Source organism: Podarcis filfolensis (assembly GCF_964270895.1).
Source record: "Podarcis filfolensis genome assembly, chromosome: 8".
NCBI lineage: Eukaryota > Metazoa > Chordata > Lepidosauria > Squamata > Lacertidae > Podarcis > Podarcis filfolensis.
In genome coordinates, this window is record NC_139611.1 from 51,273,802 (window position 1) to 51,301,508 (window position 27,707).

The 27,707-nt window shown below is 44.1% G+C and overlaps 1 protein-coding gene across 1 annotated transcript in view; it reads right to left on the minus strand.

Annotated features, from left to right (window-relative positions):
• Positions 1-17,777, minus strand: part of PHAF1 (phagophore assembly factor 1) — a 41,608-nt gene extending 23,831 nt beyond the window's left edge. Inside the window, exons 1-4 of the mRNA XM_083624919.1 lie at positions 17,650-17,777; positions 15,040-15,167; positions 7,932-8,014; positions 2,519-2,602 (exon numbers count right to left, since the gene is read on the minus strand). Of these exons, the coding sequence (XP_083481045.1) occupies positions 2,519-2,602; positions 7,932-8,014; positions 15,040-15,103 (231 nt within the window). The 5' untranslated portion in view covers positions 15,104-15,167; positions 17,650-17,777. The remainder of the gene's footprint in view (positions 1-2,518; positions 2,603-7,931; positions 8,015-15,039; positions 15,168-17,649) is intronic.
• Between the last annotated feature and the right edge of the window lie 9,930 nt (positions 17,778-27,707).

Here is a 27,707-nt window from a genome sequence, read left to right on the forward strand (position 1 = left end):
CTACCCCAATGCCTAGGAAATCTGATCGACAGGACTTGCAGTTTGGACTTCTGGAGGGTGCCAGGTTGGGAAAGGGTGTTATACACAATGGAGCGGCATAAGAAATCAATTGTGAATGTTTAACAGCATGGTATTGATTCATGTACAAGTGAATGTTTACCAAAGCACTTTATGTTCTACCAAGTAAGCGGCGAAAAAGCATTATGAGCAATAGAAAGAAAAGCCTCTCATTAAAAAGAGAGGGGAACTAAGCAAATTAATGTGCGGGCAAAACCAGGGAGTGGGGGGAAACCACTGTCAATGAAAAGCATTTCTTGACAGTTTCAATAAAAGAACACTCAGCGACTTAAGGTTGCTCTTTAAAAAGGAAAAGGAAAAGAAATAAAACAGAGGGTAGCACCATGTAATTTCTGTGGCTAGAATTTGGTTTAGGGGGAAGAATAACAAGTATGCTAATCATATTAATATTTCATTTGTGCAAGAAAAAGCAAACATGTAGTGTGGGCATTGCCACCCCAGTGCCTGCGGCACCCACAATGGCCTTTCCTGGCGCCCATGGGTGTTGGGTTGACAACCCATGGTGTGTGGGGGGTGGGGGCAAACAGGAGGAATGGTAGAACAGTGCAGAGCAGTTGCCAAGGGTCCATCCCTTTGCGTTCTGGTTGCTTCGAAAGGAAGTGGCATGGATGGCTTCCCTGCTGAGCAGCTGGTCCGGTTTGCTGGCTACATGAAGCTGGTAGTGAGCATTTCCTATGAAAAGGTTGTATGTGATTCAGAGAGATGCACTTAGGCAGAGAGATGGACAGATGTGTGTTAGGTTGATCTCTTTCTCTCTCTCTCTCTCTCTCTCTCTCTCTCTCTCTGTGTGTGTGTGTGTGTGTGTGTGTGTGAGAGAGAGAGAGAGAGAGAGAGAGAGAGAGAGAGAGAGAAACAGAACTTGTTGATGGAAAATAGGACTGGTTCTCCAGCTATTTTGGGGGGGTATGCCTTTTTTCCCTTTCAACAAGAATTACAGTCATCTACAACTTTCAGCTAACATTTCTTCATAAGCTGATGATTCAATATGACATAAGGAAAAGAACAAAGAGCTCCAAGATAAGGGCTAAAATAATGAGAGAAAGGGACTGGTATGGTGATCACTTAGCTCATACAAACACTCTATTCCACTGTGTGCTCTCTAAAACTGCTTTTTCCTGAGCACGTTCTTGAGCTGTGTTTAGGCTACTAGTCACTTAACATCCCTAAAGCTATGTATTTTGTGTTTTTATATTGTGATTTTGTCTTGTGAACCACCCTGAGACCTGCAGGTATAGGGTGGTACACAAATTTTAATAATGACGATGATGATGTATTTATAAAACAGTGGTACATAAATATTTAAATAAATAAAACAGAGACATAGGAATAATAGAACCATCAAACAGTAGTATTGGAAGAGACCCTAGGGGTCATCTAGTCCAACCCCCTGCAGGAAACACAGCTAAAGGATCCCTGACAAGATGGTCATCCAACCTCTGTTTAAAAATCTCAGGTGGAGTCCGACCAAAGCAGACTAAAGATGAACAGGACTAGGGGTAGGGAGGAGAAAAATGTCCAAGGTGTTGTGCAAATGGGGCAGTGAACATGGACAGGCAGTTCGGGAAAGAGAGAGCAGAGAGAGGGGAAATAAAGGATAGGTAGAGGAGGCTGCAAAGGAAAGTCAGAGCTGGCACACACCCCATTTATACACATTTTAATATTTGGTAGGGATGCGGGTGGCGCTGTGGGTTAAACCACAGAGCCTAGGGCTTGCCGATCAGAAGGTTGGCTGTTCGAATCCCCGTGATGGGGTGAGCTCCCGTTGCTTGGTCCCTGCTCCTGCCAACCTAGCGGTTCAAAAGCATGTCAAACTGCATGTAGATAAATAGGTACCGCTCCAGCGGGAAGGTAAACAGCGTTTCCGTGCGCTGCTCTGGTTCACCAGAAGTGGCTTAGTCATGCTGGCCACATGACCCGGAAGCTGTACGCAGGCTACCTCGGTCAGTAAAGTGAGATGAGCACCGCAACCCCACAGTCGTCCATGACTTGACCTAATGGTCAGGGGTCCCTTTACCTTTACCTAATATTTGGTAGGCCTCTTCCTAACAAGCGATAATGCTATCCAGGATGTGAAGGATGCCAGGCATTGTATCTGACATCTCATATATTCAAAACTAGTGTTCTGAGCTATGATCGCCTTTCCACTGGCACATTACCTAAATACAATTACATTATTCAGGGTAAGATAAATAGATAAAACAATAATAATAATGTAAGTTTATAATGGCATCATCACACCTCAACAAAAAATCAGTTCACTATATTCAGACAATCACACACAAGATCTAAATAAATGACATAAGCAGTTGCCATGGGGATACAGTCCCACAGTTGTTAGTCAGAACATTGTTGGTATCATTTTGGGAGTGCATGCATGCACATTTAAGCCTCAGGTGGGGGAAGGAGAAGCAGAGTTGCATTTCTCAAATCATATTTTTACCTTGAGTCTTTGATTGAAAGCATCAAACAGCAGTTTGATTCCGTCCTGAGTCAGGTTAAGGATGAGGTCATGGCTAAGAGGAGACTAGAAAACAAAAAAGAGAAATTAGTTGGTGACAGCTGGGTTATGTGTGAAGTTACGCTCTCCTACGACGGAAAGCCAAGGAAAAAGAACCTTGACACTGGTTTCTCCCAGCTGGCAGAAGGAACAGTTCATTGTTCCATGAACATGGCTGGAATAAAAGCTGCTGCTGCCAAATCCCCTCCCATTTGCTCATTGAAATGAAACTAAAGGGCTCAAGATTCACATGCCACTTGAATTAGAAGCCCAGTGCTTTCATGGAAGGAAGGAATCAAAATATGGCATTTGTGGCTCAGCCTGAGTAGCAAAGAGGAAAGAGTGTTTGCCACAGTCTTAGCACAAATGAAAATTAGTGCTTTGAGGAAAAAGAAAAGCAGAGCACCCCTGGTCTGCACCACCAACATATTCTAGCTAATAAAGGTACCAAAGGCATCATACACTTCTTAGATTTGAATGGACCTTGTGAGGCAGGATAGGCTGAGAGAAAGTAATTTCCCCAAGGTCACCCAGTTAGCTTCATGGCCAAATGGGGAATGACCCTGGGATGAGCCATCACAGTTCTGCCACCACCACCAGAAATGTCACATCACATCAAACCACAATGTGTTTCAAAAGAATAATTTCATGCATGCAGGTGCCAATTATCAAATGAACAAAGCTCAAGCATAAAGCATCCATCCTATTGTTGTATACCGTTAGCAAAGCTGTTAATGGCTTTATAGGCCAAAACTGAAATATTAAAAGCTGGCCTGGTAGCTAACTGGCAGCCAATGTAGCTCCTTTGGAAGTGGTATGATCTACATGCGATAAGCTACTTCAGTGAATAGCCAAGTCACTGCATGCTATACTAGCTGCAGCTTTCAGGCCAGCCCTAAAAGCACTCCCCTGCTTTTTCTCTCTCCTAAAAGCAAGAAAACATATACTACCATTTGATGTTATAATTACTGTATCTGTTGAAATAAAAAATAATATTATGGATACATTTTAGATTGTAAAATGAAACTAAAAATAAATATGTATTTTTTTCCCTATGGGAGTTCTTGTGAATACCAAGAGAATGCCATTTTCAGGCATTCTTGCTCTGCATGTTAAGTTTATGAAGAAACAGAAGCAATTCTCTCCAAGCGATGAGAACTGTCAACAAGCATCTCAACAGCGCTAGACTAGATGCAGGAAAAATATTAGCAGGCAACAGGGCTAAGTACTGATGACGCAAGCCTTGTTAGAAGGCTCCTGTACAGAATGTTTATGAATTTATGCCAGGTCTGAAAATCTCCTCAAGGATAGCAGAAGAGATCGGAAGGATTGTTTGATCTAAAGTTTTGCCCAAAGCTTATTTTCCTCCTTCAGCAAATATCGCAGTCTGGCAAAAACTGATTCCGAAAAGAAACAAGTATATCTTCTGAAGCATAAACAGAACTTCAAGTGTGTCAATGAAAATGGGGGAATATTCCAAAGGAATGAATGGGAGTTAGATATCGAATTCCTCATGGTATTAAAAATGAAACCTGACAGTGCATTTCTAAGAAAGATATTCCTAGTTCTCAGGAAAAACAGATTCAGCCTTCCCTGTGTGCTTACCAGAGGTAATTCTTACTAGTCAGAGGCAAGTCAAGGTGCCAGGCCCAAATATTATTAGAGGCCAACAGGACTCCAGAGACAGGAAGCTGAGCCACTGCTGTAGCTATCACCACAAGTGCAGTTGTCTCAACAACTGCATGGCCAAAATGATGCAATCAACACAGCCAGCAGTCTGGAGAGTCACTGTCATGGCAGTGCAGGTGGGACTCCCAGCAATAGTCTGGATATGGTGAAAAAAGCAGGAGGTTGCAAAACCTCCTAGAGTTAAAATGGCCAGGAAGGGTTATACACATAGCAATAGTGAGGTTTAAGCAACACTCACAGTCTACTTCCTCCTCCTCCAAGACAGTAAAGTTTCTTACAAACTGCTACAAGATCAGATTACTAAGGTTACCTTAACTTCAGTGAGCACAGTGTAGGATAAACAACCACTCGAGCCTCCACTTGGGGGGAAAAAGTGAAGAGAAACTCATGGACTGAAAAGGGCTGATTGACTCAGCAGCCCTTGCAAAGTCAAGAGTTTGACACTCTTCTCTTTCACCTGTTTTATCCCTAGTTAAGACATCATGTAAACAATCACAGGGCTGTCATCTCAGTTTGCTGAAAGTGCCAAGTTCTCTCGAAAGCGCCGAGTGATCTCTAAACAGTCAGCAAAAAAGCAGGACCAGAAAACCTTGAGAGTCCTGGTTTCCATTTAAAGACTTGAGATGTTTGCTCCCCATCAGTTCCCCTTCTCTTACAGAAAAGTAAATGGAAGGCACCTTATTTAAAACCAACAGTGACATGGGATCACCCTGCTCTGCTATTTTGCTTGTCCTCACAATGGGACACCTGCTTCCGATCTCTTCTTGAGGGGAAAAATACCATCAGAACCACTCTCAAGCCTTGACTGTATCAACAAGCTCCAAATGATGTTATATCCTTGGTACTAACACTCTTACTCTTGAAGGTCTGGAATTTCCACCACGTTGGGTATGAGTAACAATACCGGGGGGGGAGGATAGTAATATGACGAAATATTTTTATATTTCTATTTCTCTGGTCCCGCTCCCACCACACACCTGCAATGCCTCCTTTTCATGGCTGACGATTCGCCAGGCTTGGCTCAGCCAACTGGGGTGGGGGAAATGCAATGGTGTATTGAGTTTGAGTTTGAGTTTGACCAAACTGCGGGAGGCAGTAGAAGACAGCAGTGCCTGGCATGCTCTGGTCCATGGGGTCACGAAGAGGTGGACACGACTAAACAACAACAACAATTTCCAGCTGAGCCATGGATGGGAAATCATGCCAACATAGCTTGGCTGCACCAGGAACCTTCCAGCAGAGCCAGAGATCCACTTGATCCTTGTCCCAGTCACCCTGGCAGATCTTGCTATAGGACTGCTCTCTTAAAGCAGTGTGTTAAAGGAGTCACTTATATGTAAGTGAAGGACCAATCTGATAAGAACATAAGAAGAGCCTGCTGGATCAGGCCAATGGCCCATCAAATTCAGTGTCTTATTCTCAAAGTGGTCAACCAGATTTGATCTTTCTCAGATATGAATATTTATAGATTTGCAGACTTGCAGATTTTGGATCTCCACCACTATTGGGAAGTATATGAAGTGGTATCAATGGGAAACTTGATTTAAACAAGCCTTCCCCCCTCCCCACTTGCTGATTTAAACCAATCCATTCTCATATGGCATCAGGCAGAAAAGTGGGGATGTCATAGTGAACCGAATTCCTTTGAGATGCAATATAAGCCAGAGCAAGAAGCTGCAATTTAAAGACACATTACATCAGCCTTCCCCAACCTGGTGCCCTCCAACTGTTTTTGACTACTCCCATTAGCCCCAGGCAGCACAATTGGAGCGCATGAAGTCGGGCAAGGCTGCATAACATGAATGATCACTACACAAAGATCAAACGTTATCATCATTTTAAAACTCAAAACTACTTCATATAACTATAGTGCCATAAAACTCTGGTGAACCAAACAGATACCCAAAAATATGTTAAAATTTGAGACATTCAAATTACTTCTACAATTCAAGCAGCCTCTTTACCCAAGACTGGAGTGGCTTTCTTTCCTCCTCCTGCATTGTTATGCACTGTTCTGTGCTTTATTATTTTGATATTGGTTGTTTTTGTGGTTTTAATGATTTTAAGTGTACATTGCACTTATTATAATTGTGATATTTTTGTAACCTGCCTTGGGACCATTTGGTGAAGGGTGGGGTGTGTAAGTACAAACAATAAATGAAACAAAATAAATAAATAAATATGATCACATGAATAATTGTCAACAGGGTGCTTTTCTCATTTGCAAAATAAATAAAGTCATTATGGAAGCCATAAATCCATGTAACCTGGAGTAAAAGAGAACAGACGCATTTAATTAAGAGAGTATGTACATGGCAGAGAGCCAAAAGGTCAGGATTTACTCACAATTATGCTAGTAATTGTTACACACTGGCCAGACAAATCACTCAGATATTGAGGATTTTAATACAAATTGAAGGCTGAGGCTATAATAAGAATATAAACTATTTTCACCTGCTTCTTCATAGAAAGTACAGTACATGTAGCAAGACGTAGCAATGGGCAGTTGATGTGTCGGTGTGCATGTGTGTGTGTGTACACACATAATTCTCGCCATTTCCCCTCCAGACAAAATTACTGAGATGCAAAAGTGCAACGTTTATATGCTCATGAACTATACTGCTCTGATTTTTTGCTGCAGACCAGTAAAATAGGAGGAATTAACAGAGCAGATTAGTATAACACTAACTGAACTTTTAATCATGCAACAGCAGCACCATTAAAATATCTATAAACTTTAAATTACAGCACCTGCTTTTATTTTGAGTTATTACTTAGAATCTTTCATTAAAAATATGGCAGTGTACAACAAAAGCATTAAAACATCATAAAATTATTAGATCATAAAATACAGAACACATGACCAACATCAAATCATATTAATTTTTTGATGCTGCTGGCTAAACAGAAGTTTTCAGCAGGTGACAAAATATCACAATTGCAGGTGCCTGTCTGATTTCAATAGCAACAGTGATACTATAATAATAGCCTGAATTTTCTAGAGCACACTGGAGAGAAGGGGTAGCATTTCAGATGCACTCCTCCTTATTATAGCAAGACTTCACTTACCTATTTCAACATTAGGACTAAACTTGCTTTTGACTAATTTCAAATACTGTTGGCTGTCCAGTCAGATACAAGGACAGAAACCAGCAACCAAAACAATCACAACAACCACTCATGGTGCTTTCAACAGTTCAATTTCTAGAACAGCATGAGTATCTTTAATCTTTTCCCATCTCTTTCTGATTAAGAGGGAGACTTTGCAACCTTTCTTTCCCAACACATCAATTTTGTAAACTCCCTCTCTTACAGAATACAGCTTTTGTGAAAAGCTGTATTTTGATCGGTCACTTAAAACCACAAGCGGCAATAACATCAAGTCACAAAAGAAAATGTCTAGACAAGAAACAAATACTGTCAATTATTTTTTAAATGCATACATGTGTGTGTGTGTGTGTGTGTGTGTGTGTGTGTGTCTGAAAAAGCATGCTATTTTTAGAAAGCCACGTCCTCCAGGATGTGGCAACCGTAAAGGATGACTGGATGGCATGTGGCTAGGCAACAAACACAATGACATTACACAATATTTACATATCTCCCCATCCTTTCTGTGCAATTAAACATACAGAATACTTGGAAGCAAGCACGCTAGGTCACAACTTACCTGTTCACTGTAGAGAACCTGGACATTTTTTATGATGCGACAGTGTTTCTGAAGAATTGCTACAGCCTGAGCCAATGGCATTCCTGCAAGGAGAAAAACAAGAGTTAGAGACGTTGCTCCCACTTAGCCATGTTGGCAAAAATGTGTTTGCTCAACAGGGTCAACTTGTGGCAGTACTGCCTCAGTGGCCAAGAACAACAAGTTGAACACCACAAGCATTTCCAGCCAGTGACTAAACTTAGTCTCTTGTCAAATTAGAAGAAACCTGTGTTTCCAGAACAGAAACAGCCATGTTAAGCCACTATGCCAGACTGTTTTCTAAGAAGCTAGACATGAGACAGCATTGCTAACACAGGAGCATGAAATCACACATTAAATCAAATACAGTTTTACATCCCTTCACTGTATTCAGTACATGTAAGGATGGTAATCCTGTTTATATCCATACATTTATTCTGTTTCGTTTTGCCCAGAATCCTTACTTGCTAACTCTAATCCCTCATTTCTTAAACTTATAAGCATGTCTGAACTACACAGTCACAGCTTTCTTCTTCCTCTAACAAAAAGTTCACTGGGACCATTTCATACCTTACTAGCAAGTATACCCTCACCAGTTCTCTGAAAGTTGTACTGGTACATGAATTTTCAAACATTTGCTTAAAGCATTCATACTTTGCAATTTTAGGTATACACTTAAGCCAAAACACATATACTTAAATGCAGGGTGCTATCCAACTAATTCGTACTCACACAGAACCAATGAAATCAACAGACTTGAGTTTCTTAAGGCCACTGATTTTAGTGGATTTATTCTTCAGTATGACTCATGTTGGATATCACCCATAACATGCACAGAAGCTACTATGATGCTACTATATTGGCAGCGGAGTCATCCCAGATCTTCAGTGCTTATAACGAGTTTGTTGAAAAGAGGGGAGTAAGGAAAAGGAAGAATTTCTAGAGTTATTATTATGTGACCAATGTACAATTGTATTTATCTGCTCTGAGTTATTTGGATAAGGTATGCTGTGAATCTGAAAATAAATCCTCTTCTTAACGTTCAAACATCTCTGGAGCTGAATTGCTTAAAAGTCTATGGCAGTCTACTCTAACCTGGGGCCCTCTAGATATTTTGGACTATGTTTCCAGTCGGCTCCAACCACCACGGTCAACGGTCAGGGATTATGGGGATTATAGTCCAAAATATCCAGAGAGAACCTGGTTGGAGAGGGCTGATCTATGAGGTAAAAAACATAATATAAAAAACAGAAATATTTGATGCAACATTGATCCTTTAATTACTTCTTGGCGGGCAAATAAATATCTTGATAAATTCGGGACTCCATGACACCCAAACTTGTGCATGTTTTTCTTCTTTTTCAGCTGTGTGCGAATTGTCAATAAGCTCATGCCAGCTGATCTAGCAACAGAATTCTAACAGTGCTAGGTAACCTATCCACATTCAGCTCAATATCTCTTGCTTATCAAGTGACTGTGTAATAATCCAGGGAATGGAATCGTTTTTTCAAACCCATAATACGAAAAGAGGAACAAAGATGCTTAGACTGAGAGCCAAGTGAAGTGTGTGTGGTTGGGATTTCCATCCCTGAGGGCCAAAGGTGGAAGGTGAGGTTTTGCCTTCACATCACTCCTCCTAAGTGCAGTGATGAGTCCTTTCCTCATAGTAAGGAATGGCCATTCATTTATGCAGGAGAAACTAAAGCAATGTGCTCAGGCACCATCTGAGTGTGTTTGGCAGGGGGGGACCCCAGTCACCCTACCCCCAAGAACCAAGACCTTTCTACATTACTCTATCCTGGGTTCAGATTCCTAGTCAGACCAAAGGTAACACTGCTGGGAACTGGCTGTTGAGAATTCCATTCCTCCCGTGCTACAGATGTGTGTGGGATTATCACCCAACACTGGCTTTTTAAACAAATCATTCAAAAAGATGGATTGGGAGACCTTCATTAATTTTTGGCAGACTACAGTGGATTCTTCAAAAAAAATTATTTATATTTGAAAAGCATGTCTAACTGTATAATTTTTATATGCAGAATATAAAGAAAAGTTGTTAAATGCTTCTTTATTTGTAATCATATAAAATTGGCATGTGAAACTAATAGGCCAGTATACTATCCTTTCAATAGCTCTCCCCAGGCTCTGGGTTTAAATTTTCTCCTGTGTTATTTATGCTCTTCTATCTAGGAGCCTTTAGTAGCTGGCATGGGGTTCTTAAGCAGACTGCCATTCATTCACTGTCCAGAGTCAAACACCCTTAGCTTCAGAAAAAGAATGGTAGGTGTCTACTAGGCCACCAATTGGTCTAAATTTGAGTCCTCTTATTATTTAGCATTCATTCTACAGTTTTGTAAAGGACAGTGAGGGAGTAGGAACATAAATAAAGCGAGAAGGAGTGCTGCATAACAAGGCACAAGTGATGGAAATTAATTCAAGAGTTACAAATGGAAAGCTTATTGGAAATTTAGAGCACCATGGACTCTCCAAAAGAAAAAGCAACTATAATTCCCTATTTGCAGGAGGCATAGTTTTAGGAAAGTTTGATCTTACAGAAACTGCAACACTGGCATATTTAACCCTAAGATGAATGTTCAGGCACAGATCTAGCTACATCTTGGTTACACAACAAGCCAGAGATCAAAACCAGTGGAGTATCAGCTACTCCAGAGGAATTCAGGAAGAATTACTAATGGATCAGTCCCACTAGCTACTTGGGGAATCCCAGAGGAGATTCATTGCCAGCATTTAGAATGCCACAGAACAACATCACTCCACGGAAAGGATTTATCATCATCACCACATTACTAAAATGTTTGAGATGGACAGCAATGTATTTGCAGTTGTCTGCCAAGGTAGCAACATGATAAAATAGTCCACTGCAGATGCTGCAACAACAGAAAGATTTCACATGTGGCTGCATCTGGTTTAGAACTAAAGTGATCCATCAACAATGACAATAATTATATGAAACAAAAACCAAAAACAGGTTGATACACTAAAACCGCTTGTGAGCAAACATACTAAGTAATGAGATGAAAGGATGAAGAATTCATATTCTTTCAGCCAACATTACCTAAAGAGCAAAGGCAGTCATATTGGCTCATAAGACAATAATCCAAAATCCACCCTAGGGCAATACCTAATTATGGCAAAGCTTGCACACTACTATTATGTGATATTTTAGTACAGTGGTACCTCTGGATGCGAGCGGGATCCGTTCCAGAGCCCCATTCGCATCCAGAAGCGAACACAACCCACATCCGTGGGTCGCGATTCGCCACTTCTGCGCATGCGCGTGACGTCATTTTTGACCGTCTGCGCATGCGTGAGCAGCGAAACCAGAAAATAACACGCTCTGTTACTTCCGGGTCGCTACAGCGTGCAACCCGAAAATACTTATCCCAAGGCTACTTCAACCTGAGGTATGACTGTATTGCCCTAATGTGGATTTTGGAACATTATCTAAAAGGATAATGACAACTAAGAGAATGATGCGCCCCAATAACAGACAAGTGCCAATCATCTTTCATTTATTTATTTGCTTTTAGGAAAAGCAAACAAAGATAAACAAGCTGGGACTGGTAGCTATGTACATACAGAATTAGATATATCTTACATACATATAAATAATTATTCACTTCAAATAACAAAACTACGTGATGACCTGCAAAGGTCATAAAGAGTTGAAGTAGGAAAGGAACGAGCTGTACCAAATACACACTTCAACAACATAATGGATGCCACTGAAAAAAAGTTGTCCAGCAAGTAAAGCTGGTCCAGAACCACCATTTCACATTAAGATCTAAGCACAAATGCATAACCTCTGCATACGGTGTATGTTTGACAACATGCATCTCTAAACACCCAGAGCAGCCTTAGTCCAAGAATGTTTTGTAACTAGAATAAGAATCTAGATAATGGGTTATAGCCAATATTAGTTCTACTACGAGTAGACCAACTGAAATTAATGGGCATGATTAACTTAGGTCCTGTAATTTTAACGGGAGTACTCTGAGTGGAACTAACATTTGCTACAACCCTATAGATCTTAAAAATACTCCCCCCACCCACCCATCTACTCAACTCTGGATACACTATTCCTGTTCAAATAGGCCAATCCCACATAATCTTCACTATGAAACAAAAGTTTCAAGATAACTTGTTTCAAACAAACTATTGTTAACATTATCTACAGTTTGATTATTTGAATGAAAGAGCAAGGTGTAGGTAAGCAAAAATGGAAGCAAGAACTTCCCAACTACTCACAGCTGCTCTAGGAGGTAGAAAAGAGGGGTGGGAGCCTGTGAGCCCAAGCCCCCCCCCAGCTCATTCATGCCATGCTTTAAGCTGTGGTCTAGTGTGATGTCTGAACAGGGACAATGTGAAGATATGGAGCCTTTTTTCTCTGATGGTACTGCTGGTATACAAATCCTCCTCTTCTTACCCGAACCATTTGCTGCTATCTCTCCAAAATCCCTCTAAGCATTAGGATGTGGAGCAAACAATGCACTGGCTTTGAAACACAAAGGCTTTGTCCAATAAATCATAGTTCAGTGGACCAAGAATAAGCGTAGTTCCTACATGCTGTCTACTCTCCTCCCTCCCTTGTACTGCACACTGTAATGGAAAATTCCCTTACTTTTATTAAAACACAGTTTCCTGCTGGAGATTAAACCACACTTTCTCTGTCCAGATGTAATAGGCAACTGTGGTTTAAGAAACCCTGGAAGTTTTCCATTACACTGCATAAGAAAAAAGAGGAGAATGTGGGCACCCTACTCGTTCTTAGTCTATAAACCATGGTTTATTGGACCAATACCATTATTCCTGATCTGGGCCAAAAACTGCAGAGATCTCAGCTCCTGATATCCCATCACGACAGGATGCCTGGAATATTTGGGAATCAGACCCTGGTATTACTCTGTGAAGTATGCAAAAGGTAAAGGTAAAGGACCCATGACAGTTAAGTCCAGTCGCGAACGACTCTGGCTGAGTTTGTCCGCAGACAGTTTTTCCAGGTCATGTGGCTAGCATGACCAGGCTGCTTCTGGAGAAACCAGAGCAGCTCATGGAAACACCATTTACCTTCCCGCTGGAGAGATACCTATTTATCTACTTGCACTTTGACGTGCTTTCGAACTGTTAAGTTGACAGGAGCTGGGACCGAGCAACGGGAGCTCACCCCATTGTGGGGATTTGAACCACTGACCTTCCAATCGGCAAGCCCTAGTACTGAGGTGTAATTTGGCCCCCACCCAGTCTTAAAATTGTGTATAAACGATAACTAAACACAAGTAACATGCAGAGACTGGGTGTGAGTGTGAGTGAGTGTGTGACAGTGGGTGAGTGTGTAAAAGTCTGCTGTCTGGAGAAGAAGAAACTATACACAGTAAACTGCCTCACATATGCATAATCTATATGCCAGCTTACATTTATACACTTATCTGTGGGCCCAACAACATACAGCTATCCTTCAGCATATCAACTTTGTTTGCTCAAAGTTCTAAATTCCTAGTAAAACCCTATTAATCTGAAGCAACACAAGGAGCTAAAACACACACAAAGGGTTATTGGCATTTCATATTAGTTCTGAAACAAATTTTTACAGAGCTCAGTAAAACAACACCATGCCTTCATTTAAGGCTTTCATTACCACTATTACCAGATGTTGGACGCAGTACACTGTTGGAAAACATCCTGTATAATATGAAAGTCTGGTAATGCAAATCTACTACAGAAACCAAGACAATAGTATCAAGGATTCTTCAGTTAGCTGTAGATTGTTCTATTGATTATATTTGCTTCTGCCTTTCCTCCAAATAGCTTAGGGTGGTGTACACAGGATTATTCCATGTTATCCTTAAAACAGCCAGTGTTTCTTTTCTGGGGGGATGCAGGGGTACACATACCCCTAAACATTTTGTGAATCTTTGTACTTTTGTCCATTTACTGTATTTATTTTCCCTGACTGAACTATAAAATGGTGATTTTATTGAGTCAAAATGAGAGTGCCCCTAAACATTTTTTTAGGAAAAAAAAGCACTGAAAACAGCCATCCTGTAAGGCTAGATGCACCAGTCATTATTTTCCAACCTAAGATCACCCAGGACATGGGGAAATTTGAACTCATTTCTCCTGCACCCAAATCCAACACTCTGTCCACTATGCAGCATAGACTGATGCAGAGTAAGTGATCCGAGAAAATAAATCTATTCAAAACATTTGATTATTGCTTTCCATACAGGTTTCTAAGGCAGGTCACAACAAATAATTAAAAAATCACATCAATTAGTCCTCTCTCTCACTGGAGGCAACTCGAGATTCAACTACCTGCTCTCAAATCACTTTAAAAACTTGTTTAAATTATTCTTCTAAATAGCATCACAGCATTTAAAACCATCGTTCAAATTAGTATTGTGGGCAAAAATCTTTGTCTGGAAAAATACTCTGCACCTTTCATGCACCCAGCTTCCAGCAAGGCTAAATGCTGTTCTGAGCAATAACCATGTGACTCCTGATGGCTGTTGCTAAACATGCTAGAATTACTTGAGGAGGAAGTGCCAAAGCAAAGCATAAACAAAACATGAACCCGTTTAAGGGCAGCCACAGAAGCATCTGTGGGTAAACTCATTTGACAAATAATGTGGAAGGTAATTCTGGACACAATCTTTTTCGAAAAGTTCAGGTGTGAAGCTCTATTTTTAATACTCATAATACAGTAAAAATCCTTACATGTAGTAAGCTAGTATGTAGTAAGTGGCATTAGCACCTCAGTGAAGAAAAATTTAGCATAGTGTTCTCTCTTGGGGTGCTAACTTACCACATTCAGAGCTTTCTATATGAGGAAGAAGCTGCACAGCCCAGAATATTACCCTCTCAGTCTACCACATTCAGTGTAATGTTCAGAATGTCTCTCAAAATAATTCCTTCCTTGGAATTAACATCATATGCTTCCAACATGTTAGAGGTTTATACTCGCCTAAATTTAACTCTCAGAACAACACTGGAGGGAATGTCCCTTTGTCCCAATATACCCATCACTTCTCATTATAAACAAGATGCTGACAAAGGCAACAAAGTTACTTACCCAAGGTGAATTCCCATTGTTCATTCCCAAGAGATCGCTCGGGAACCACTTCCAGATCTAGCATTGGCCCAGGCAGAGGAACGGCCCAGTAATCACACAGCAGAGTCACAACGTTACTGCAGTTTGACCTGAACAGGGAGAGAGAACACACACCCAGGCTTATGTGTCATCCTTCTAATCTAAGGTCATAACCCAAAGCAACATGTAAACACTCCTTGTTGCTCAAACTCTTGATGAGGAAACCGCTGATCCTCAAGGCTGGCCTTTTGTTATTGTTAAATAATGTTATTATTAATTAGTAGCAATACACAATATAATCTCCCTTCTGCCTATGCTGTGCAAGAGGTTTTGAAGGATTTCCCACTCCCGTAAACATCCAAAGCTTTAAGCACCCACACTAATTATATTACTCCAACATTGATTGATCAGGCTACTTTGGCCCCATCATAGACTGTGTATCTCTCCCTCTGAACTTGCTCACTTTCAGGCTACATCCATATTCAACAACAGATATATACAGGATAAGTGCTTTGAGAACTGAAAGGCTTGCAATCTGTCCTGTTTTTACCTCGACTTGTCCTTCTGCCAGGAACAAGTGAGCTATAATGATTTCCTCACAACCAATTCTTAGGATAACCCTCCTGACTCTCCCCAGCCCCACAGTGAGTGCCTTATGCAGGTGGAAATGGAGAGGGCTTTCTGAATACTCCTACTGTTCCTAAGATACTTAATGTGCAAAAGCCAAAAGGCCTTGCCACTCTCCTTAAGGTCAATCTCCCTTCTCATGCTTGGGGCCAAACTGATTGGAGTTGTGGTCTAAAACAGGCATAGGCAAACTCCAGCCCTCCAGATGTTTGGGACTACAACTCCCATCATCCCTGACCACTGGTGCTGTTAGCTAGGGATGATGGGAATTGTAGTCCCAAACATCTGGAGGGCCGGAGTCTGCCTATGCCTGGTCCAAAACATCTTGAGGGCACCGGAGTGGCAAAGGCTAACTTAAGAGACTTTAGGCTCTCTCCCTCATAGCAGGAATCCCTGGGACAACCACCCACCTCTCCCCACAGCCAAAGAATCCTCATAGTGGAGTCAACAGCCAAGAGGACTCAGCAATGGGGACTCCCTCCCCTTCAGCACACACACAGGGAGAGGGAGAGGGAGAGAGTTATCCAGAGTAGGCAATGTGGGAGACAATTACCCCTCCATGAAATACTGGTTCAAGCCAAAAGCCCATCATAATACAGCATCCTGTTCTTGCAGTTGCCAACCATATGAACTAATGGGACGCTAGCAAGCAGAGCCAGAAAACAAACGTGCTCTCCCAAAGGCCTGAGGACACCTGGCTCTGGTCCACTCCTCACAAATTTTCATAGGCATTAGGTCGCCTCTTTCTCAGCAAAAACTATTTACCTAGGAGAGGGGAGGAGTGATCAGAGGGTCCAAAAAAAACCCCTCCCCACCAGCACATGTAAGAATGTCAACCTGGCAATACAAACTCTGCAACAAAAAATGTACATACGCACAGACAAGCCAGGAAGACCCCACCAAATAGAGAGAACTCAGCCACTGTGGGCTGTTACCTTCCTCAAAACAGCCACAGCCAAACATACATACACACAGGTAAATAACCTGCCTGCCCATGAGATACAAGAAAGACACCCCAAAATGTCCCCCAATTCACTCCAGACACACACCCTCAGAGCCCACCCATTCCCCCTCTATGCAAAATAAACAAACTCTCCCACCCTACCAAATAATACTCCATAGGGCTCAATATCCCATGAATGCATATTATAGCTCACTACCCTTAGGCACTATTAAAGCTCTCCCAATTATGAAACCAACTACCTGCCCTTGGGGCTGAACTCCTGTCACCCACCCACACCCCGTCCAGAAAAAACCCCAACTTGTTGTTGCTGCTGCTGTTATCATTATCATCTATTAATTTGTATACCTCCCCTCATGCTGTGGGGAAAGCAAAATCCTGAACCCTACAGCCCCCAGATTCAGAGCTTGGAGACCCCAACCCCTCTTCAGCAACAGAATTTCTTAAGAAAACACTCCCCCCCCAAATCCCTGTAAAAAAACAAAAAAATCCTCACTCAACCCCAGCTACTATGGGTTTTTTTTCCATAGTGTTGGTGGGGAGACTCTCAAACCTATTCCCCCCCCTCGTGGGGAGGGCCAGAGGGTTGACCATCTTCTCTCTCCCCCCTTGAAGAAACAGTGTTATCTGGGGCGGCTGTGGGGCGGGAGGGTCTCTTTCGATTCCTCTACATGCCCCTTCCCTTCATAATAAAGCCCAGGAATAAAAAGGAGGCTGTTGATAAATTGGGGGAGGGAAGCAACCCCCTTTTCTCTTTGCAACCCCCACCCGCGCTAAAAGAGACTCTGAGGTGAGGGGGAAAGGATGGCTCACAAAGGAGGCGCCCCCCCTCCTGCCCCAGACTGAAGGCAGCCTCCCCCCGCCGCTCAGCTCGCGCCCCCTCGTGCCAGCGCCCCACCGACACCCCCGGGGGGGAAAGGCAGCCGAGGGGGCCGGCTGGTCTCCCCCGGGGAGGCGGGAGGGGGGCGCCGGAGGGGGAGGGGGCTGGCGGGGCTGCGACTCACCTCACTTGCGGCTGCTGAAAAAATAAAAAAGGGAAATGCCTTTTGCAGCCGCCGCGGCCGTCAGGCGAGAGGGAGGAGGAGAAGGAGGCCGGCGCTGGCGGAGGGAAGGCCCGGGAGAGGAGGAGGAGGAGGAGGAGCCGCGCAGTGCCCGCCCCTTCGCCCCGCGGGTCGGGTGCTGGGATTGCGGGCTGCTCGCTGCTCTCGCCCCTTCTCCTCCCCGCTTCTATCCAGGGGCGCAGGCAGGAACTCTGCACGCGCCCAGAGGCATCTCCGCATACCCCTTGCTTCTTTGAATTTCGGACACAGCCCCGCTCCTTTCTTGCCCCCTGGCCTCCTCTGCCCCTCCAAGTATCAAAGGGGAGAGCGCTCTGCATGCGCTCAAAGGAAACCCCCCGCATTGTCCTTGTTATAATATTTTTTTTGGGGGGGCGGTGTCAGTGTGATGGAAACCCTGCTAGGCCCCCTTCCCATTTACGATCCTGCGCCTGAGGGTAGGATATGTGCCAGGAAGCTCGCCAAAGCTTTGCCAAGGAGCTGGCTGGTTAAGTGCATGCTTAGGGTTGCCATATTTCTAAAAGTAAAATTGATTGTCTTTTTTGGGGGGGGGGACAAATCCAAGTTGTTGAGCTTTTTTTATTTTTTTATTTTGTCTGCTGGGAACCTAACCCCCAAATACTGCTTTTAAGCTTTTTGAGCTGTTTTTCACTGCTTTTCCCACTGTGTTGCCATCCATCTGGGTTTTCCATGGCATTTTGCCAATTCAACAAAAATCGCCTCTGACACCATTTTTACCCCTCCAAAACAATGACATGTAAGGAATTTCCCTTACGTATGGCAAGCCTATGCATGCCCAAAGGATTACTCTGTGCCGATGGGCCTTTCCCCGCACCCACCCCTCAACAAAGTGACCTCAAGGCGCTAGCCTAGTCTAGCCAGTGTGTATGGAGGTCCTGGGCTGCCCAGACAACAAGACCTCCCTACTGACCTCGCTGATGTGGTCCAAAAAAAGAGCAATATGTTTGGCACCAGCTTGGCTGCAGGAGTTGCTAGAAGGAGGCGTACAAAGTGTCATCCAACTGTCTTAATGACTCCATTCTGGATGATGATGATGATAATAATAATAATAATAATAATAATAATAATAATATGATCATGGGGTCTCATCTAGCAGAGACTGACCCGAAACAAGACCTTGCAGTTGTACTGGATAGTGATGGCAGTCAACTTGCATGGCTTTAAAAGAGGATTGGACAAATTCACGGAAGTGACTGTTAGTGACAATAGTTGTGCTCTGCCTGCAGGGTGAGAGGCAAGGGCTATGCTGGGGGATCAAGGGCTGTGCGGGAGGCCAGTTTGGAAGCCTTAGGGGAGCAGATTTGGCCCCAGGGCTGCTAGTTGGTGCCTTTTTGTGTGTTTGAAGAAGAGTAGGCAGCTGTCTTCAGCTGCTTATGCCTGCCATGAATTAGTCTCGGTGGAGCTTTGGCACTTTTATCTTTTTGCTGCTGCAATGTAAACCGGCTTCTGGAACTTCCAATTCCACATAGACCCATTAAAACACACATGCACAGCCAAATGACTGTAGATTTTTTATTTGGTGGTTCTGCCACATGGGCGCCTTTGCATCAGATCTGTAGGTTCCCCCACATATGAGGTGAAGTAAGCCTTAACTGCGGCACCTGAGCACTGCAATTCTTAACATAATCAAATAAACTGTGCTGGATTGAGAGGGGACTGACTTAGCAGCATTCTAGGTATTTACCTGTTTCTGGATTGAGCACGAATAGCAGTAAATCACTGTCGTGGCAGGTTTGTCCTCCTCCCTTTGGTGATCTAAGCATCTCTGGTGTGAGCTGACACATCTTCTGCTCAGTCTTGAGTAGGACTCTTTTTTTGAATGGACTGTTTAGCCCAGGTCACTGCCCACAGCATTTTGCATTAGACTAAGTAAGACCTTGGGTTGGGACTTAGCCCTCTGAAGCAGCTGGGGCTAGTACTATGCCCTCCCTTTGAGCGAAAGAGAAATCTTTCACCCAGACAGAGGTGAAAAGCTATTGACCTCACCATGCTGCCAGGCCTGACTGACATCTGTCTGAGACTTTCATTGGTTCCAAATTAAATTATATAGAGGGATTATATTTTTGTTGATTAATTGTGTGTACAGTGGTACCTCGGGTTAAGTACTTAATTCGTTCCGGAGGTCCGTTCTTAACCTGAAACTGTTCTTAACCTGAAGCACCACTTTAGCTAATGGGGCCTCCTGCTGCTGCCGCATTGCCGGAGCACAATTTCTGTTCTCATCCTGAAGCAAAGTTCTTAACCTGAAGCACTATTTCTGGGTTAGTGGAGTCTGTAACCTGAAGCTTATGTAACCTGAAGCGAATGTAACCCGAGGTACCAGTGTATATATTTGGTTTTAGGCATGGCGGGAGGAATTTGATTCCTTTCATGTTTAAAGGCAAAACTACCCAATTTACACTTCTCTGAAACAATCCGCAAACCAATACATACTTCTCCAAATTTTGCAATGCAGTTCTGCAGGAAAGTAATATTTCTGAAAATATGTATACTAAGGTAAAGTGTGCATAGAAAAGCATATATTAGTGAAAATAAAATATAAAAATGCATTATATTATGGGAAATGTAAATATTCAGGGAAATGTGCTTTGAAAAAAATATAATAGGGGGAAAGGTGTACATTAGGAGAAATTCACACTAAAACAAGGGGGAAATGTGTACATTTATAATAGGGGGAAATGTGTACATTAGGAGAAAGTCACACTAAAACAAGGCCAAATTTTCACAAAGACTTCTAAAAAAGAAAATCTGCAAACTGACACCTACCCACCTATCCTGACACCAAGAGGCATAATCAGAGTTCAAAGACACATTCGGATCAAGCAAAATCATTCTAGGAAGGTGTAAACCAAGGCCAGGGAAGGGTCTGGCGACAATTCTGAGGGCCAGATAGAAAGCTCTGGAGGGCCACATTCTGTCCCCATGCCTGTGATTCCCCACCCTTGTTCTACACGGACTGGCAGCAGCTCTCTCCCGGTCCTACCTGTGAATAAAAACAATAATAGCAGTAATAGGTGATGTTTCAGAACTATGTCATATGAAACGACATTGTGTGAGAATACACTGCCTGTGAATTTGGTGTAATTCATATGCAATACCCTCCCCGCAATAACTGGGGGAGGTGGATGAATTTGAAACCAAGAATCATTTCAAAGGAACTTGTCCTAAATGTCACAGGCACAAGGGAGTGAGGGGAAGACCCCGCAAACAGCCCAATGAGAGCTGAGCATCCTCAGCAGCAGGACCGGCCCTTCCTTGAGGCAGGCTGAGGCAGCTGCCTCGGGTGGCAGAAGCCAAAGAGGTGGCCCCCCGTGGGAGCCCTGCCCACCTCACCCCACAGAGAAGTGGTGCTGGCACTTGTTTCTAGTGAGGTCCCATGATATCTTGTGTGCTCTGCAAGATCTTGTGAGTGCTGCATGAGATCTCATTTCTTTGTGGGCAGTGCTGTGCTACCCAGGTAAGAGGGTATTTGGCAGAGGGCGGTGTGATGGCATTAGGGCAGGGCAGCGGCTTCCCATTTCACCTCGGGCAGCAAAACGGGATGCACCGCCATGGGAGCCAACTCAGAGGTCCCTTTGCGCCCCAAATACAATATTGGGGGGGTTGCGCCCCCAAGTTGATGGGCATTGCCATTTAAATGGTGTGTGAGCACCGTGATTAATTATGCGGGGTGGGGCTTACTTGGGTTCCCCCAATATTTTATTCAAGTCGGCACACCCTTACTCAGCAGCTGCGAAATCCTGCCTATTGGAAGAGGGGGAGGAAAATGTGTGGGAGGGGGCAAAGAATGGGGCACTCCACACACTGCAACATTTTGTTGCCGTCCCCACTTGTAAAATTACTCTCGTGTTTTGCTGCTAGATAGGCTGCTGCTACAACTGCTTTTAAAGAATTTTTAAAAATTGCCATAGATCAGGTTTGGGAGGAATATGACAACACAGAAAACACTGAAATGTATCAGGTTGGCAGCTAGGCTGACTATGGGCGGCATCTAATGCTAGTCCTTCTCAGAGTAGACCCATCAAAGCTAATGAGCCTGACTAACTTGGATTCATTAATTCCAGTGGGTGTGCTCGACAAGCCTGTGTGTTATACTTCACTGAGGGCAGTTGGTTATCTGAAGGCCTGTCGATGGGCAGCCATCTATTTCCTTTCCCTTGGAAGGGCTCTTTTGTCCAAGTCTAGTTTAAAAATAAAGAGCCCTGATAAGGGAGAGCAGTACAACTTTCTTTTTCTTTTTTGAAGTGGTTGCCCAGCAACAGTGAACATCGGGTGTCACACTGAGCAGGTCAGAGTCTTCCTCTCTAGGGCAAGGTGTACTGTGTGCCTGTTTAAACGAAAGCAAGTATTTCTCCATCTTCATCTAAACATATAAATTATCACATTTGCATTAAGACTCTGGCCTGGAACTCGCACAGCTTCACCTGATTCAGAAGATATGGAGAAGATTTGTGTATCCTGAGCGTATTGATAGCACCATGCTCCGAAACTTTTAATGGCTACTTCCAGTGCTTTCATTTAGATGTTAAACAGCAGTGGAGACAAAACAGTGCCCCATGGAACCCTATGGCACAGGGACCAGAGAGTCAAAGAACACTCCTCCGATGCTGATCTTTGGAGACAGCCATGTAAGAAGGGAGGAATGGAACCAGTATAGTACAGTGCCTCCAATATCCACCCCACGCTTCCAGTTAAAACCAGTAGAGCCTCTGTAACACAAAAGATACCCATCAGTGCTCCACCAGAGGATCTCAGTGGTTGGGCTGGAACATGCAAGCCAATTAAAAAGGAAAGATACAGAACCCCATAATTAAAAACAAAAGATAAAAATTAATAAAACATTTAAAACAAATGCAACTAAATCAAGTGTCTAGATAGGCTTTGCTGAAGGAGAAATGTTTCCAGCAGGCATCTAAAACAGTATTGTGGAGGCGCTTGCCTAATGTCAAGAGGCAGGGAGTTCCACAGCACCGGTTCTGCCACCCTAAATCACCCATTGCGATGGCAGAACGGATGGTGCGGGTTCCCCAGATTGATGCAATCAAACAGGGGAGGCTTTGAAGGTAAGGAGAGTTTACGTCCAGTAAGAATGTTTGGGAAAGGCCCTCAGGATGAATAGAGTTGCCCCCAAGTTCTGTGAAACTAATATGCCCTTTTCCTTTCTTGCCCTGCAAATATCTGAAAAGTCTTCTTCTTCTTCTTCTTCTTCTTCTTCTTCTTCTTCTTCTTCTTCTTCTTCTTCTTCTTCTTCTTCTGTGATCACCCATAGCCAAGTAAGATTGTCTTCCATAAACAAGGATCTGAAAAGTAGAAGAAGGCTGGCACCTAGTGGCCATGGGGAGTAACAGCATCTTTGTGTGAATTTGAATTCTTGCTCACTGGTTCTAGCAGGGATGCGGTGGTGGGGAGGTCAACATGGTGCAAACACACTGGCGGAGCCCTTCCTGCCGTGGTTCTTGCACCATACCAACCTCCCCACTGCCTCTCTCCTCCGCCACTTGGTAAGCAGCAGTGACCTACCTGCCAGGAAGTGAGCGTAGCAGCTCTGTCCCACAAGGTGAGCTTTTGCAGCTAGCACAGATTGGCCAAAACTGGAGTTGTAAGTCCTGACTGGCTAGTGCTGGTCAATACTCTGGCCACTGCATTTTGCACCAGCTGTAGCTTCCAAACCTTCAAAGACAGGCCAGTTGAAACCTTAAAATCAATGCAATGCAATGCATATTGTACATTTTGCAGAGGCTAGAAGCAATGGGTGACAGTGAGCCTTGCTGTGAAACAAAGGATGTTTCAACATACATGTGTCCCTTTCCTTCTTCCTCCCACTCGCCATCAGTAAAATGCTGGTGGGTGTTTGAATAGGGAGGTGGCCTCCATCCATCCTATATGATCAGCCTCCTGGCAAGGCAGACAAAGGGAGGTTCCAGAGGCGACTGGAGCCATTTGTCTTTGGTTAGCCACAATATTAGAACTGAATTGTCACATGAGTAGTCTGTTGAAGCGTTTGGTGGGCGTCATGCCTTACCCTTGCCTGCTTCTTCTCCAGGTCTTTTCCACAGCTTGTCTCTGTTTAGAGCTGGCTGGCTGAGAGCACAGCTTTAACGTCTTAAGCGTAGGGGAAATACAATATATACTGTTGCAAGGAGGGAAGCCTCATTTTTTTCTTGCTTCCACTGCAAGGGAAGAGATATTGTAATTGGTTTAGAGAGCCACCTTGTGGACAAGGCCAGCCATTTACTTAGCAAACAAGATTTCACATACAGTGGTACCTCAGGTTGCAGACGCTTCAGGTTGCAGACGCTTCAGGTTACAGACTCCTCTAACCCAGAAATAGTACCTCGGGTTAAGAACTTTGCTTCAGGATGAGAACAGAAATTGTGCGACAGCAGCAGGAGGCCCCATTAGCTAAAGTGGTACCTCAGGTTAAGAACGGACCTCCAGAATGAATTAAGTTCTTAATCCGAGGTACCACTGTACTGTATACAGTACTGTGCTGTTGGTCTTCAGCTGGCTGGTCATAGGGTGGATTCCATTTGAAGAGTTTTCTGGATCAAATCCTGTTTAATTACCAAGAGACAACAGAAGAAAGAGCAGGAGGGGCCTTAGTGTCACCTATTCACAGTTAACACCCGGACCGCAGGCTGAGCAGGCAACCTGGTCACCTAATCAGTTTTCTCTACCAGATGGAATATATTGTATATTTCTATCTGAATTACAGTAATTATTTCTAAATTTGCAGCTACATGTATAAATTAGCATCGGCAAATTTTATGCAAATTGGTGCCCTATTTTGTTCTTTTTTAAAAAAACAACAACCAAGAACAAAACTTGCTGGTGCATTTTCTTTATTTTAGTAATGTGTGGGTGGCCGTCCACTTCAAGTTGGTCGTAACAGCAACAGTAACCACTATGCATACTATAAAAAGTATGCAGATCTTCAAGTGCATTATGGGGGGTGGACTAGATGACCCTTGGGTCCCTTCCAACTCTACCATTCTCTGATTCTAAGTGCACATTGGGGTATTGGTGGGCCCCAGGTCTGAAAAGGCTGGTGAGTCTTGCTCTAGGAGCATAAATCATTCTGTGGGTAAGTTTCTTTGTTGCAATGAGACCTTTCTCCCCCTTATGCAAATTGCAGTCAAGATGCCCCTAGTCCAGATCAGGACCAAAGTTGGGGGCAAAGGCTTAAAGTTCCCCTACCCACCTGCCAGGGGCCCAGTACGGAATCTGATATTCTCTGACATTTCTTCACTAAGGCTCCATTTCTGAATGCACTTACCAGAGAGCGAGGACTCCTCCAGACGTCTTTCTTATTGAGCATTCACCATGATTTGTGCTCATGATATCTAGTTGAATGAAGCTGAATGTTGGAAGGTGCAAGACAGACAAAAGGAAAGTCCTTCACAAAGCCCATAGTTAACCTATGGAACTCCTTCCCACTGGAGGCAGTGATGGCCACCAACATGGGTGGCTTGAAAAGAGGATTAGACAAACTCATGGAGGAGGGGGCTGTCAGTGGCTACTAGCCGTGAAGACTAGGCTCTGCCTGGGCGGCAGTCGGGCTTATGAATACCAGTTGCAGGAAACCACAGGAAGGGAGAGTGCTCTCGTGCGCGGGCCCTGGATTTCAAAGGCACATGCTTCTGGGTGAACATGCGGAGTGTGGTGGGCTGCATTTTCAGAGGCTCTGGGGCCTCGTGTGGAGCACATCTGCTTCGAATCGTGAATTTCCACAACAGCTGGGCGCTCTCTCTTTCTCCCCCCGCCCTGTGTTTGCAAGAAAGGTGATGAAAAGTACAGGAGCCAGGCTGAGCCAAAGCAAGTGGGGGAGCTCTCACTCCTGGCTTCCCACAGAGGTCTGATAAGGGGCAAGAAGGGGGAGAAGGAGAAAGGGCAGCTCTCAGCAAACACACATGCAAGTGACTCCAGGGAGGGCAAAAAGTGGGGGGCGGCCGCAAATGGATGACAGGGACACGGACAGCAATGTGGAGGAAATGCCGGCATTCCTTTCAACCCTAGACCTTTGTCCACCACCTACCCCATCTTTGCTCTGGGGTCTCAGGCAGAGGTTTCCCCCAGGGACCTGTTTCAACAGGGATCAATCCTCAGATCACTGGTGTGCAAACCATTGCTTCACCACTGATCTATGATCTCTCCCCAAAGTCCTTTACCAGTCTGTCTGCAAATGGGAAAGTGTGGGCGATGGGTCATTTTATCAGGCCTGCCTGACTCTCCTGTCACCTCACCAGCTCTGTGTTTCCTGTGCCTGTTCCAAGCCAGAGGTGAGAAGCCATTTTTGTAGCCCAAAGGCTACATTCCCTTCGGGGCAACCTGTAGGGTTTTTTATTACAGTCATACCTCGGGTTACAGATGCTTTGGGTTGCATGTTTTCGGGTTACGCACCGCACCGAACCCAGAAGTACCGGAACGGGTTACTTCCAGGTTTTGGCGCTTGCGCATGTGCAGAAGTGCTAAATCGCGCTTTACGTATAAGCGCTGAATCGTGACCCACGTGTGCGCAGACGCGCGGGTTGTGGGTTGCAAACGCTGCGGGTTGCGAACGTGCCTCCCGCACGGATCACATTCGCAACCCGAGCGTCCACTGTATTATTATTGGTGCCTTTTTTTGTTTCTATTGCTGTTTTACATCGTTTTCAGTTAATTTTGTAAGAAAAGTCACAAACAACAACAACAACCACCCTGGAATTTGTTTAATCAAGTGGGAAGTGCAACTAAATGTTGCAGTGTGAAGAAAGGAAGATGCCAGGCAATGGGGAGACCCTTGAATTTACAAAATTCAGGAGAGGGAGATGGGTGGAAAGATGATGATGATGAGAACTAGCTGTGGGGGAGCAGGGGAAGGATATGCTACCCCAGAGCAACGCTATGGGTGTTGGAGGGGGGAGTAGTATTCTTATTGTGTTCACATGCCTGTGTGAAGCCCAAAAGCAGGACCTGGGTACAAAGCTACCCTGCAGTTCCCAGCAACTGGTATTCAGAAGCATTGTGGCCTCCCCTGGTGGAGGCAGAGCCTAGCCATTGTGGCCAGTAGCCATTGATAGCCTACTCCTCCATGAACTTGTTGAACCCTCTTTTAAAGCCATCCAAGTTGGTGGCCGTCCCTGCTTCCTGTGGGGGTGAGTTCCATAGTTTAACCATGGGCTGCATGAAGAAGGACTCCCTTTTATCTGTCCTGGATATTCCAACATTCAGCTTCACTGCATGTCCAGAAGTTTTAGTGCAATGGGTGAGGGAGAAAAACCCTTTTCTCTATCCATTTTCTCCATGCCTTGCTAAATTTCGCATACGTCTGTCCTGCCTTTTCTTTCTTAGCTTTTCTCTAAACTAAAAAGCCCTACATTTTGCCATCTTTCCTCATAGGGGAGTTGCTCCCCTTGATCATTTTGCTTTGCCCTTTCACTGAACTTTCCCCAACTCTACAGTATCCCTTTTGAGGCTATGGCATCTAAAACGGCAGCATGAAAAGGACATCCCTTATGTTTCTCCAAAGCGAGGATTATCTTGTCAAGGAAGCCTCAAAATCTGCTCTCCCCACCCCACCCCCCACCCCCACCAAATGCCTCTACTTCAAAAGTTATCAAGAGCAAGCCAAAAGCTTTCAGGTCCTCTTTCATGCCTTCTGAATGAAGAAAGAATAAAAATAATACTAAAATCTGCTTTTATTAGATTATCTTTTGATGAAGATCCCAGTGGGGCGGAATGCGGGCAGTGGGGTTGGGGGGAGGCCGGAGGAGAAGAAAGCCCTGGGAGGGAAACTGACGGCAAGAGCAGCAGCCTCTACACGCCACACCCCTGGCAATCTGGTTTTGATTTCTGCAGAATTCATCCCACCCATTAAGTGGTAGGAAGAGCGAGACGCCTCCTGCTGCTGTGCTGTGCTGATGATCGGTAGCTTTGACATGATGCTGGTGGAACTTTGCTGATCCATCATCCCCCACCCAAGGACAAGGTTAGCCTTCAAGGCT